Raw genomic sequence first — 11824 nt, 5'->3', positions numbered from 1 at the left:
AGGGACACTGAGGCACTGTGGTGACACAGGTCTGGTAAGACAACTGCGGTCCTTGATAAACCCCAGAGCTTTTTCAGTCCTGAGCTTCACCTTGCACGCCCTTTCCAGGGAACCTGATGTGCCTGACAGAAGTTTTATACTTAAAAAGAGCCAATTATGGTCAGTTTTGGACACGGAGCTTCAAAACACCTCCAGGTGAGAGCTAAGAATTAACAGAGAAAGAAAAGAGGAGGAAATCTGAGCAGCTGCTTCATCATGATTGCTGGTGAATCCCAAGTAGTGAGAATTGAGAACTATAAAAGCTACCTCTTAAAAAACTATACATAGTTTATAGTTTCCTATAAACCACATGATTTAAATTCCCATCTGAGCTCACACTGGAAACACAGGAGAGATCAGACAGAACAGTCTGGAAGGGGCTGTGAGGAGCATTGGAGGGCAGGAGCTCTCTCACAGCCCAGCAGTGACTGCCCACAGGGAATGCTGCAGCACCAAGGGCCCAGCTCAGAGCCCTGGCACCAGGGAGCTCCTCCTCCTCCTCCTCTGGTCAGAACTCATCCCGCAGCAGCCTCGGAGGGTGGTCCATGCCAAAAAACGAGGAGGGTTTCCCATGGATGTCACGTTCTCTCTTCACAAAGGCAGTGAAGGAAGAGACACAGTTCCCAATGAAGTGGTCGGACTGGCCAAGGATGTACAGATCAATCTGAGGCACTTCTGGCTGCAAGCTGACAACCTTGAGCTGCAGAGAAACGTGGAGAGCAGATGAATCCAGTCAGCTATTATCACAATCCAATGTCTTGGCATAATGTTAGAAATTGAATACACAACAGAAAGAGAGTGAGTTTTGTCTTTCTCTGCCCTATAACTCATTTATGATTAGATCAATGTCAGAGCATTTCTGAAAATCACTTAGGTTTATTTAATTTAAACCCTTTTCATAGAAATATTTACTACCATGCCAGACAATGCTCTTCAATCTCCCGGAAAAAAAAAAGAATTTTACAGGATAATTTTTATTGCTATGAGCCAAATTCACTTTGAGATGCCAATATTTGGCTGTGAATACCCTATTCCACAACGGCCTGTCTGCTATCCATGACAGCCTCGGGCCAGAAGCCAAGGAAGGTTTTTACCCAAGCACTCCTGCTAGAAGATATTTCTGGAACACTCACCTTTCCCTGGAAGAACTGCTGTATTTCTGTTGTGTAGGGCTCAGAATCAGTAGCAATATAAACAGATTTAGCTTCAATCTTTGCCACCCAGAGCTTGAGAGCCCGTTTGATCTCTCGGAGGTCTGGCAGGCACATGTCCATGGTGAGAGGCACGGCAGCACTGCGGTCGTAGCCCACGCACTGCGGTGAAGCCATGAAGTGTGGTCCAGCTGTCCCATCCTTCAACATGTTGCAGGCATTTTTCTATTGGAAGAGGAAGAGAGAATCAAAGAATCATCAAAGCTGAAGATCTCTGAGATTATCAAGTCCAAACTTTGAACAGATGCCCCACGCCCACTGAACCTTATCAGAAAGCACCACCTCTAATTGTGTTCTGGACATTTCCATGAACGGCAATTCCACCATGGCCCTGGGCAGGCTGGGCCAGTGCTCAATCACTCAGTTCAATGAAGAATTTTCTCCTAATATTCAACCTGAACCTCCCCTGGGGCAACCTGAGGTCATTTCCCTTTGTCCTGTCGCTAGGAGGAGAGGCTGAACCCCACCTCACCACAAACTTTTTCATACCACACTCAAATGAGAAAGCACCACCACATCCCCCACCTCTGCCTGTCTGAAAGAACCCCAGCACCACTGCTGACACACAGGGAGCTCCTGGATGGCAGCAGGGATCAGGTGCTCTCCCAGCACAGCTCCTTTTTGAGCAGCTTTGCCCACACCCCACTGTGCCGTACCCAGTCGGAGCCGATCCTTAGGTGGATTCCCACGTAGGGCCGGAGCAGCAGGGACTGGATGTAGGATTCCCCCTTCTCCACCATTGCATCCGACCACTCCATGTACTTCTGCAGGGGCCGGTGCTCCTCCAGCACAGGGAACTGGGCTGGAGCTCCAGGTAAGGCAAGAACAGGGTGCTCAGAGGCTGGAAACCTACAGAAAACCAAACACAGCAGGCTGAAACGTGATCTAACCTGCACGAAGGCCACTAAGAAGGTTAGAGAAGAAACAAGGAACATCCCCAAAATATGCAGCATTTATTGCTCCAAATTGAGATAATTTTAGCTGGTTTGCCATTTGAACTGAAAAAATCTCAGGGGCTGTATTTTGTCTCAGACCTTTTATCTGATAGACAATAAGAGAAGAGCCTCAAATGTGCAGTGAGGAGCTACCAAGCAATGGGATGTTACATTTTCATCCCAAACTAGATCAATTCTGTTACCTAAAGTCACTCATGTCTCTGATAACACAAATACAGTTCATAATCCCCAAGTGAGAACCAAATTCCTTTTGATGATTAATTACATATTTAATAAATACTTGATAAATTAAATATTCCTGGCTCAGAAGTCAATCAGCCTAACAGAGTTCATACCTAAAATAATGCCCACAAGAAGTGCTTAGCAAACATTTAAAGGAAAAAGCATTAATATTTTTAACTATATTACTAATTAACCACTTCAATCTCTCCCCCAAAATGTAAAGTCACAATACACAGTCACAGCTGCTTTCATGAGTGACTCTAAATGCCCACAGTGACCTGCCAGCACTCTTGCATCTTCTTGCTACCTTTGGATCCAATGGTCCTTGTATGCAGGACTGAAGGAAATCCCCTTGAAGAGCTCAGACTTATCAAAATCCACTTGGAACTGATCCCAGAAGGGACCAAACGGATTTCCATCCTGCAAAGAAAAGATGAGTGTTCATTTAGTGCACACACAGAGCTTCAAAGGTGGATGTGCAAAGATCCTGAGGTGCAAAGCAGGAGCCTGTTCCAGGATGGAAGCAGCTGGGATACAACAGCCTTTTTGACACAACAGCTCCACAGGAAAGAGACAGCAAAATACATTTATATATTTAGCTTCAATCTTTGCCACCCAGAGTATACAGGGAAGTTACTGAGAAGGTTGCAAAGGTTGTCTTAAAGAACCAGCACACCACAGCTCCCAAACTTGTAATTAAGAGAGGTTGCTTTAACACCAGCTGGGAAACAGAGAGCAGGAGATAAGCTACATTCTCAATTAAATCTGAGGTGATAAAATCTACTTGCACAGACTGTATCCCTGATCCCCAAGCACTTGTAGACAAAGAAAACTAATGATAGCACAGTATGCCATTCCACAAGTGGTGAAAGCAATGCCACACAGACCGATTTGCGGCGGGTAACTCCTAAATTTGCGAATCAATGGCGACCTGAATGAGTCAGTCGTAGCCTTCGGAACTAAGCCGTGCCCGCGGGGCTGACGAGGAGCTCACCTTCATGGGACACGTGCTTTTATCCGCGCTTCTCTGGGCAGCAGCCTCGAAGCAATAAGCCACCCTGCTGCCGGGGGGCCAGTGCCGGGGCGCCAGCTGCTCCATGAACCGCTCCAGGCTCACCACGCGGTGGTAGCGCCGCAGCGGCTCCAGCTCGAAGAGCTCCGAGTAGGGGACGTGCAGCTGCGGGGGAGCAGAGCCGTGAGCCGAGGCTCCCCTCACCGGGCCCGCAGCTCATCCCAGCCCTGCCCGCCGCCCCTCCCTCCCGCCGGGGCTCACGTTGGTGTAGGGCGGGCGGTGGTGCCGGTACTCGATCCAGGGCGGCACGGCCAGGGTCCGGTTGAGGGCGCGGGCGAAGGCCAGGGCTCCCAGGAAGTGCTCGGCTTGGTTACCGAAACGGCCTGCGGGAAACGGGGCTCAGCCGGCCGGGACGGACCGGGCACGGAGCGGGGATGCAGCGGGGAACGGACCGGGGGATGCAGCGGGGCACGGAGCGGGAGATCCAGCGGGGCACGGAGCGGGAGATCCAGCGGGGGCACGGAGCGGGGAACGGAGCGGGACATACAGCGGGGCACGGAGCGGGGAATGCAGCGGGGCACGGAGCGGGGAATGCGGCGGGGCACGGACCGGGGAACGCAGCGGGGAACGGACCGGGGATGCAGCAAGGCAAGGACCGCGGACCGCGCCGGGGGATGAACCGCGGTCTGCAGCACCGGCGTCTGCAGCGGGAACCGCACCGGGGGATGCAACGGGGAGATGCACAGAGGGTCTGCACCGGGAGAGCCTCACCCATGCAGGGACAGTAGAGCAGGTACCCGGCCTCATCCCAGGCGAGTGCCTCGCCGTCTCCCGCCGCCGTCCCCGGGAGGAGCATCAGGAGGAGGACGAGGAGCAGCGGGGCCGGCGGCTCCGCCATGGCGGCTCGACGGCGGCCAGAGCCCGGCGCCACCATCCCGGCATGCCCCGCGGCGCGGCGCTCTGGCGGCCGCCACCGAGCCGTGACGTCACTCCCACAAGGCCCCGCGCAATGGCGCCGCCGGGGCCGGGAGCGGAGCCGCGCTTGGCGGGGCCCGGGGGAACGGGGTGAGCGCGGGGGGGCGAGCGAGGGGGGCGGCACCGCAGCGAGGGGCGGTGGCACGGCCGTACCCTCCCCTCGGTGGCGGGGTCCCCTCAGGGGAAAGGGGGGCGTGTGAGGAGGAGGAGGATGCGGGGCGGAGGGGGGGGCGTAGGCCGGGCCCGCCTCCCTCCCCTCTGCGCTGCGGGGCGGGGGTGGGATGTGCGATCCCGCTCCACCGGGGCTGCGCTGTCCCCGCGGGTGGGGGTCTCCCGCCTGGCTCCCGAGGCAAACAGCGGAGGTGCCGGAGGGAGGAGCGAGTTGCCCCTCGCGGCGACCCCCCCGGCACCTCCGCCGTTTGCAAGGCGGTTGCAGCAGCACCTCTGAATTCCCTAAAATTCCGTATGATTGTTTATGCACCTTACTGTTAAAAACATCAAAATTCAAACTCTTGTCTTCTTCCAGGTAGCTTTGAAACTGGCCCAGATGGCCAGGCTTTTTCGGAGGGAAAGGAGCAGTTCCCCGGTGAAAGTGGTGGAGACTCTCGGGACACCTGCACAGCTCTGGAGCAAGAGGTAGAGAGCACTCATCTTTTGTGGGACATATTTCATAGAGAGGTGAAAGAGTCATGCTTTTAGCACCTAGTAAGACAGCTTGCTCTGAACCACAGGCCTCCTGCACCCTGAGGGGTCAGAGCAGCTGTCACACCACGCTGGTTTGTGCCAAAGTGGCACCTCAGCAGTTCTGGTCCTTTATTGTTCTGCTCTGACCACGTAGATTTAGCCTGCACAAAACCAAGTTTTGCTCTTAACAGGCATTCCCAAAGCTCACTGTGATATATTTTCTTGGGAGTCATCCTGTTTCCCAGTGTTTTCCTCCCTGAGGGAACCATCCATGGTATTTCGGGTGACAGTGCAGTCACAGTAATTGTCATTTCAGCTCTTCATAACGTTCCCTGAGCCCTTTCTTGGGGGTTGGTTTGTTCCCTCGCAGTTGCACATCCTGCCCACAACTCGCACTCATGTTGATGTGCAGCAGGAAGTTCCTCCTCTGAAGCAATCATGGAGTGAGGGTTTGATGCTATTTTAAGTAGGGTTTCTCAGGCAGCCAAATTGAGTGAAAGAGGTTGGTTTTATTTCAGCTGACCGTTTATCAGTTGAGCTGGCAGTAGAACCCTGTAAAAACCAGCACACAACTCAGGAATCTCCAGCTGCTAAGAGAGATTCATATAGAACCTCATCAATGTGAAAACCAGAAGAGTTTACAGGAGGTGTACTTTTTTGAACAGGAAACAGTTTGAGCTTCCATTATTAATGCATGAGAGTGTCAAAGAAAAAAAAAAGAGTTAAAAATTGCTCATTACAGTAGAAAACTTGCTGATCCAGAGAGGCAGAATCTGCCTCACAATCGAAAAGTGAAAATACAATGAGTAATCCCACCCTGAAGAGGAGCAGCATCCGTTGCCTTCCAGAAAAAGGTGTGATGTTGATGATAATTGAGAGCTTTCTTCCTCAGCCTCATTCAGCCACATCTGGGGGTTCAGATTGGTTTGTTCTGGTGATGGTTTTGCCCAGTGCACCAGGTTGGTAGCAGAAAGGATGGGAAAAGAAAATACAAGAGAGCTCTGAGAATCTCTGAGAGGGAGTTCCCTGTAGGCAGAGACCAAGAGCAAGTGAGAATATAAAAAAATGGGATGAGAAGTGATCTGCAAGACACACAAATAGAGGTATTTAGAGCTACAAATAGACACCTTTTATGATATTTCAGAAGAAAACACATCCAGCCTGTAATACTGGCCCTTAATAGTGGCAAAAAATGCAATTCAGAAAAAAGTTTAACATCGTTTTATTCAGGTAACAGGTTAAGGGGAAAGAGACAGAAAAATATTATTTATTGGAGGTCCCCATGACTGGGAACAAACATTGCCACATGTTTATTGTGTACACAGGTGAAGGTGGCAGTGAATTAACAGCAGCCTTCTGTGATTTCAGATGAAGAAGTTCTGCTGTTAAAGCAGTTTGGTCACAGGGGGCTCCAACAGAAAACTGCACCAGGACAACATCACAGCCCACAGGCTCGAGTTCTGCTTGACATGGCCATGTTCTACTAGCCCTGCCATGACGGCATTTTTCCCCAGTGTTCCCAACTGGATTCAAGATGCAAAGCAGGAGGAGGAAGAGACAGGCTGGAAATTAGTCCCCAGACCAAGAGGTGAAGAAACCGACAGTCAGGGAAAATGCCAGTGTGAACTATCAGAGCCCCCCTTCCCTCACGTGGACAAGCTGAGAACTCACACGCTTTCCCACTCGGAGCAGAGGCCCTACAACTGCCCCCAGCTGCACTGTGGCAAGGCCTTTGCCTCCAAGTACAAGCTCTACAGGTAGGTATCTGCAAGTGCCTCTGCCCAGCAGTGCCAGGAGAGAGGGGAAACCCCCTCCCTCGGGTGTCTTTGCTTGAATTTCTGAGAAGCTGGAGGAGGGGAAATGCCCTTTTACCTTGCAAAGCAGTTGAGTCCCAGACATTACCATACTTGGCATCTCTTTAGGTGCCTTCCAGAGAACTTCAGCTAATGCTGTATCCTGAGCTCAAGCTGCTTTATGTTTCACTGAGGAGGAAATAGAAACAGAAAGTGAAGTTCGCAGATTAAAAAACAAAATGCAAGAATAGCGTTTGCATTCATAAATTCTGCTTCTAACCACAGGGATAATTCTGTGGCAGCTGTTGCTCCAGTATGGAGAAGTAGAGTTCCCATTTATGTAGTGAAGTACAAGACAAAATAGTTGAACAGTGATGGCTGAGAACTTGAAACCAAGTGAACCACAGTGGGGGACAGTGTGAGATACCAAGGTGAAATCAGACCACAGTGGCTGTCAGCAGACTTGGGCACAGCCTGACCCTCCTGATGAAGTGATGTTTTCTCACCTAGTGTCACAGACTAGGGAGGTTTTCTTTGGCAGCCTCAGCAGAGAGCAGGAGCTGAGGAGAGACAACTGCTGGGACAGACTGCAGGTTTTGCCTGAAGCATTGTGCTCCTGTGCTCCTTGTTTAATGAAGGTAAAATGCCATCTGGGATTTTTGTGGCATGAAGTGTAGGACACAAGGAAAATTGTGGAAAACCAGCTTGTGTTCCCTCAGGGGCTGGATGTTTGTCTGACCTTTGCTGCTTCTCTCCCCTAAGGCATATGGCCACGCACTCTGCTCAGAAGCCCCACCAGTGCATGTACTGCGAGAAGATGTTCCACAGGAAGGATCACCTCCGGAACCACCTGCAGACCCACGACCCCAACAAGGAGGCCCTGCACTGTCCCGAGTGCGGCAAGAACTACAACACCAAACTGGGCTTCAGGCGCCACCTGGCCATGCACGCTGCTGCCAGCGGTGACCTCAGCTGCAAGGTGTGCCTGCAGACCTTCGAGAGCACCCAGGTGCTGCTGGAGCACCTCAAAGCCCATTCCAGGCGCGCGTCCGGCGGGGCCAAGGAGAAGAAGCACCCGTGCGACCACTGCGACCGGCGCTTCTACACCCGCAAGGACGTGCGCAGGCACCTGGTGGTGCACACCGGGCGCAAGGACTTCCTGTGCCAGTACTGTGCTCAGAGGTTTGGGAGGAAAGACCACCTGACCAGGCACATGAAGAAAAGCCACTCCCAGGAATTGCTGAAGATTAAGACGGAGCCCGTGGACATGTTGGGTCTGCTCAGCTGCAGCTCCTCTGTGGCAGTGAAGGAAGAGCTGAGTCCTGTCCTGTGTATGGCATCCAGAGACATGATGGGTGGTAAGAGCTTCCCTGGCATGCTGCCCGTGGGCATGTACAGCACACATCTCCAAACCATGCCAAGCTCAGGGATGCCCCATTCTTTGGTCCCTAATTCTCTTCCAATGGGAATGAGCTATCCTCTGGAGTCTTCTTCTCCCATCTCCTCCCCACCGCAACCTCCTCCAAAGTATCAGCTTGGATCTACCTCATATTTGCCTGAGAAACTACCCAAAGTAGAGGTGGACAGCTTTTTGTCAGACTTCCCTGGCAGCCTGTCTCTCTCATCTGGTGATCCTCAGTCCTCTTCGCCTCAGCCACCTGCCCTGGATGAGGCTTTGCTTTCCAAGAGCCCTGCTAACCTCTCAGAGGCTCTCTGTGCTGCTAACATGGACTTTTCTCATCTTCTTGGCTTCCTTCCCCTAAACCTTCCTCCTTGCAATCCACCTGTCTCGTCGGGGGGATTGGTCATGGGCTACTCGCAGGGGGAGGCGCAGCCACTGCTCACCACTTTGCAACATCAACCTCAAGAGTCTCCTGGAGCCGGGGCCTCGCTGAACTTTGGGCCCCTTCACTCGTTGCCCCCCGTCTTCACCTCCAGCCTGAGCACAACCACGCTGCCACGGTTCCACCAGGCGTTCCAATAAGCTGGAAATAGCACTGGAGAACAGATCTTTCAGTCACCCTTTTGTGGAGAGCCTTAAAAGCGCACAACTCTTCCTTCCTTGGGGGTGTGAAAGCTCTGGCAGAGCTGGGTCAGACAGGAGGTTTCTGATCTCGGAGGGAGCACTTGTAGACTGGAACCCGTGCAAGTCCCAGTCCTGTACAGCAGAAAGATTTCAGCTGATAGACTGGATATATTTTATCTAATTTTTAATCTGTGAATCAGGAGCCGCGCTTAGCACTGACCTTCCCTGAGAATGCTGGAGCTGTATTCCTCTCTGGGAAGGGACTGTCCCTCAGAAGGAGCTGAGACTCTTTCATCCTGGGCTAAACTTTTGAAGAGTCCAGCTTCCATTTCATGTTACCACACTGCAATTCTGGCAAACCAGCCAACACCTCCACACGGAGAAGAAGTCATGATACCACTCTGTATGAAGCCAATGGGGAAGAGCTGTCCTTCCCTGCTACCTCTCATCCCATCACCCAACACAGCTTACTCCACATCAGTGTTAAGCAACAAGCCCGTTTACATAGTGAATTCAACGCCGCCTCTTTGGAGCTGTTAGGATAAACTGGTTATGGTGAACATTGTTTACACAACACAAATCTGTTTCTGCCATTGCAAAAAATAGGAGGCACCAGAATACACTGGGTTCATCTCTGGTGTAGCTAGAACACTGTTTACACAATGAAGTCAGGTTGCACTGATTTCTCTTCACTTATCATGTTCTTCCCCCATGGGGAAATCCACTGCTTTTGGACCACTTCAGCCTCTGCCCCTGTAGGCAGCAGCTTCCTGCCTTTTCTGGCTGGCTATCCCGAGTGAAGGGGATGGAGCAGCTCTCACAGCTCAGCTTGGTGTGTGGTGTATGGACAGAGCCCTTTGAAATCTCTCCCCCAGGCAAACAGATCTGGAAACCAAAGCACGTCAGAGAGCTGGGTGAGGAGCTCGGGCCATCGAGCACTGGCACACCAGGCGTGGGTGAGAACAGGCTGCAGGCCCTGCTCCACACCCTCCCTTGGGATGAGGAACAGAGTATGAGTTTCTGGGGTTTGGGCTTTTTTTAACCACTCATTGAAGTCAGCACCCTTTTTGGCTTGTCCAGGAAGGAGTCTCAAAGGTGTATTTTAACCTCAATGGTGATAACATGCAAGAATCAGGGAAACATTGGTCCCAGCTTCATGTATACACTTTCAGTGTATTTGAAGCATTTCTCCCAACACCAATAGTTCTAACAAATGCTGAGGTTTGGGGCCTGCAGTCAAGTTTTCACTTTGGATTTGGTTCCACTGGCCTTTTTTGTTGTCTCCTGCTCAAGCCTTGCCTCCTGAAGTTAAAGTCCTGCTTCCCTTGCTCCCTGCCCTACCTCTTCAACTCTTCCATGGGCTGTCTACCTACCAGGGCAGGAGAGTTGTACTGGGAAGAGGCAGCCAGCTGCTGGTGTCACTTAGCACCTGTATTGTCTCCTGCTCCTGTTTTCCTGGGCACTTCTACTGCAGATGGGGACATACGGAGGTCACTCTGCACTGGTGCATGTTTGTGACCATGGATGGGCAGATCTTCGTACCTCAGCATGGAGGAACCATTGTAGGCCAATATAAACCAGGAAATCTGTCAATATTGTTCTCCATAAATCTAGGAAATGCAAAATCTACCTCTACTCTGTTATCTCAGCTCCTTGGGTGAAGCCAGATGCTGTCCTCCCCGTCTCCCCAGAGCACATCCACCTCAGTTGATGCAGATTCCTTCCTGCTGAGCCATGATCCCACTGTGTGACATCAGCTGTGCCTCTTTTGGTCACAGGCTTGTCCCCCTTCCATTTTACTCCAGAATTTTATTTTTAATTTAGCTTAGTAATTCTTCCCAGAATGACTCTTTAGCAATCCATTGATTCTCCAGAACATAGATCGGTTGTTTTAGGTTAGCCAGCAATGCTGCAACTGAGACTTTTGTATCAAAATGTAATATAAGATTTATTTACCTCAGCAATATCCTGTGGCAATGATCTCCCCGAGTTGAATGCAGTACTTTTTCCTTTTCTCCACTGGAAAATGTTGCCTTTCCAAGTCCAACGAGTGCCTTCTTGTTCTCTAACCTAGCAAAGGTAAACAGGGCATTGCAGCCAGTCTGTTTACCAGCATTGAATACCTCAGGCCTGTCTTCTCTTGCTTTGCTCTTTGCAAATTAAAGAGTTTCACACTGTTATCAATTATATGCAAGCCTTATCCCTGTCTTCAGTTGAGAGGATTATTATTTTTTGAGAAATAAATGGTCAGAACTGATCACTCACTGGCAGTGAGGATTATCAGATTTATGCAATGCCATCACACACCTTCTCCCACTGCAGAACATTCAGCTTTTTTGCTTCCTGCCTGCATTGTACTCTGAACAGATGTCATCACTGGAATTCCTTTAGCAGTGGTAGCTAAACTTAGAGCCAGGCATCTTTTTCCTACCAGTAGTCTGTCAAAGAATAAATGGAATTCATTTTGCTATGATTTGCACGTGTGATTTGCTTTCCACAGCTACTTTAACAAGCAGAACTGCAGTAACTTTTGTCAATGCAAGGAAAATCAAACCCAGCAAGGGCAGCGTGGTCAGAGACAGCACTGGAGCTGATTCCAGGTGTTTGCACAGGAAAATGGATTCCAAGTTCCTCTCCCACAACAGCTTGTAACCTCAAGGTATTTTACCAGTCAGTCTAAAACTAATGAGAGTAATTCCATTTGAAATAGTAAATTCACAGAACAAATTACAGTGAACAACTTTTACCTGTTTATAAGAAAATACCTGGAGCATCCAAGCTTACAGCACTTGGGAATCCCAGTCCACTAGGACATATGTACCAAGCTCTTAGGCAAGTCAGTGGAACTCATCTTAGCCAAGCTCCTGCTGCTGCAGCTGGAGGTGAGGGACAAGGGTAACTCTGGC

General features: G+C 50.7%; 2 protein-coding genes across 4 annotated transcripts; one reads left to right on the top strand and one right to left on the bottom strand.

Moving 5' to 3' along the window:
• Window positions 1–233: 233 nt before the first annotated feature.
• Window positions 234–4374, bottom strand: POFUT1 (protein O-fucosyltransferase 1). Its single transcript, XM_054274364.1, has 7 exons — window positions 4212–4374; window positions 3702–3823; window positions 3423–3605; window positions 2736–2848; window positions 1907–2099; window positions 1173–1415; window positions 234–739 (listed from the first exon to the last, which is right to left on the bottom strand). The coding sequence occupies exons 1-7, from the start codon at window positions 4372–4374 to the stop codon at window positions 548–550; spliced, it is 1209 nt and encodes a 402-aa protein (XP_054130339.1). The 3' UTR covers window positions 234–547.
• A 69-nt stretch (window positions 4375–4443) lies between these two features.
• Window positions 4444–11391, top strand: PLAGL2 (PLAG1 like zinc finger 2). Of its 3 annotated transcripts, none has more exons than XM_054274363.1 (4): window positions 4444–4505; window positions 4946–5051; window positions 6468–6856; window positions 7655–11391. In XM_054274363.1, the coding sequence occupies exons 3-4, from the start codon at window positions 6594–6596 to the stop codon at window positions 8874–8876; spliced, it is 1485 nt and encodes a 494-aa protein (XP_054130338.1). In that variant the 5' UTR covers window positions 4444–4505; window positions 4946–5051; window positions 6468–6593; the 3' UTR covers window positions 8877–11391. The 3 variants fall into 3 exon arrangements, with proteins under 3 accessions (XP_054130338.1, XP_054130336.1, XP_054130337.1); XM_054274361.1 differs by having other exon boundaries at window positions 4942–5051; XM_054274362.1 differs by lacking the exon at window positions 4444–4505 and having other exon boundaries at window positions 4825–5051.
• The last annotated feature ends 433 nt before the right edge of the window (window positions 11392–11824 follow it).

This window comes from Melozone crissalis, unplaced genomic scaffold, assembly GCF_028551555.1.
Source record: "Melozone crissalis strain CALT ecotype California unplaced genomic scaffold, PUWL_Pcris_2 ptg000017l_1, whole genome shotgun sequence".
Taxonomy (NCBI): Eukaryota; Metazoa; Chordata; class Aves; order Passeriformes; family Passerellidae; genus Melozone; species Melozone crissalis.
The sequence above is the reverse complement of the archived record's forward strand: the minus strand, read 5'-3'. Positions and strand labels throughout refer to the sequence as shown.

Coding starts and splice junctions, on each gene's coding strand:
- POFUT1 (XM_054274364.1), bottom strand. CDS start 4,374: ATGGTGGCGCCGGGCTCTGGCCGCCGTCGAGCCGCCATGGCGGAGCCG. Junction 3,824..4,211: donor GCTCTACTGTCCCTGCATGG/GTGAGGCTCTCC, acceptor CGTTTCCCGCAG/GCCGTTTCGGTAACCAAGCC. Junction 3,606..3,701: donor ACCGCCCGCCCTACACCAAC/GTGAGCCCCGGC, acceptor GCTCCCCCGCAG/CTGCACGTCCCCTACTCGGA.
- PLAGL2 (XM_054274363.1), top strand. CDS start 6,594: ATGACGGCATTTTTCCCCAGTGTTCCCAACTGGATTCAAGATGCAAAG. Junction 6,857..7,654: donor TCCAAGTACAAGCTCTACAG/GTAGGTATCTGC, acceptor CTCTCCCCTAAG/GCATATGGCCACGCACTCTG.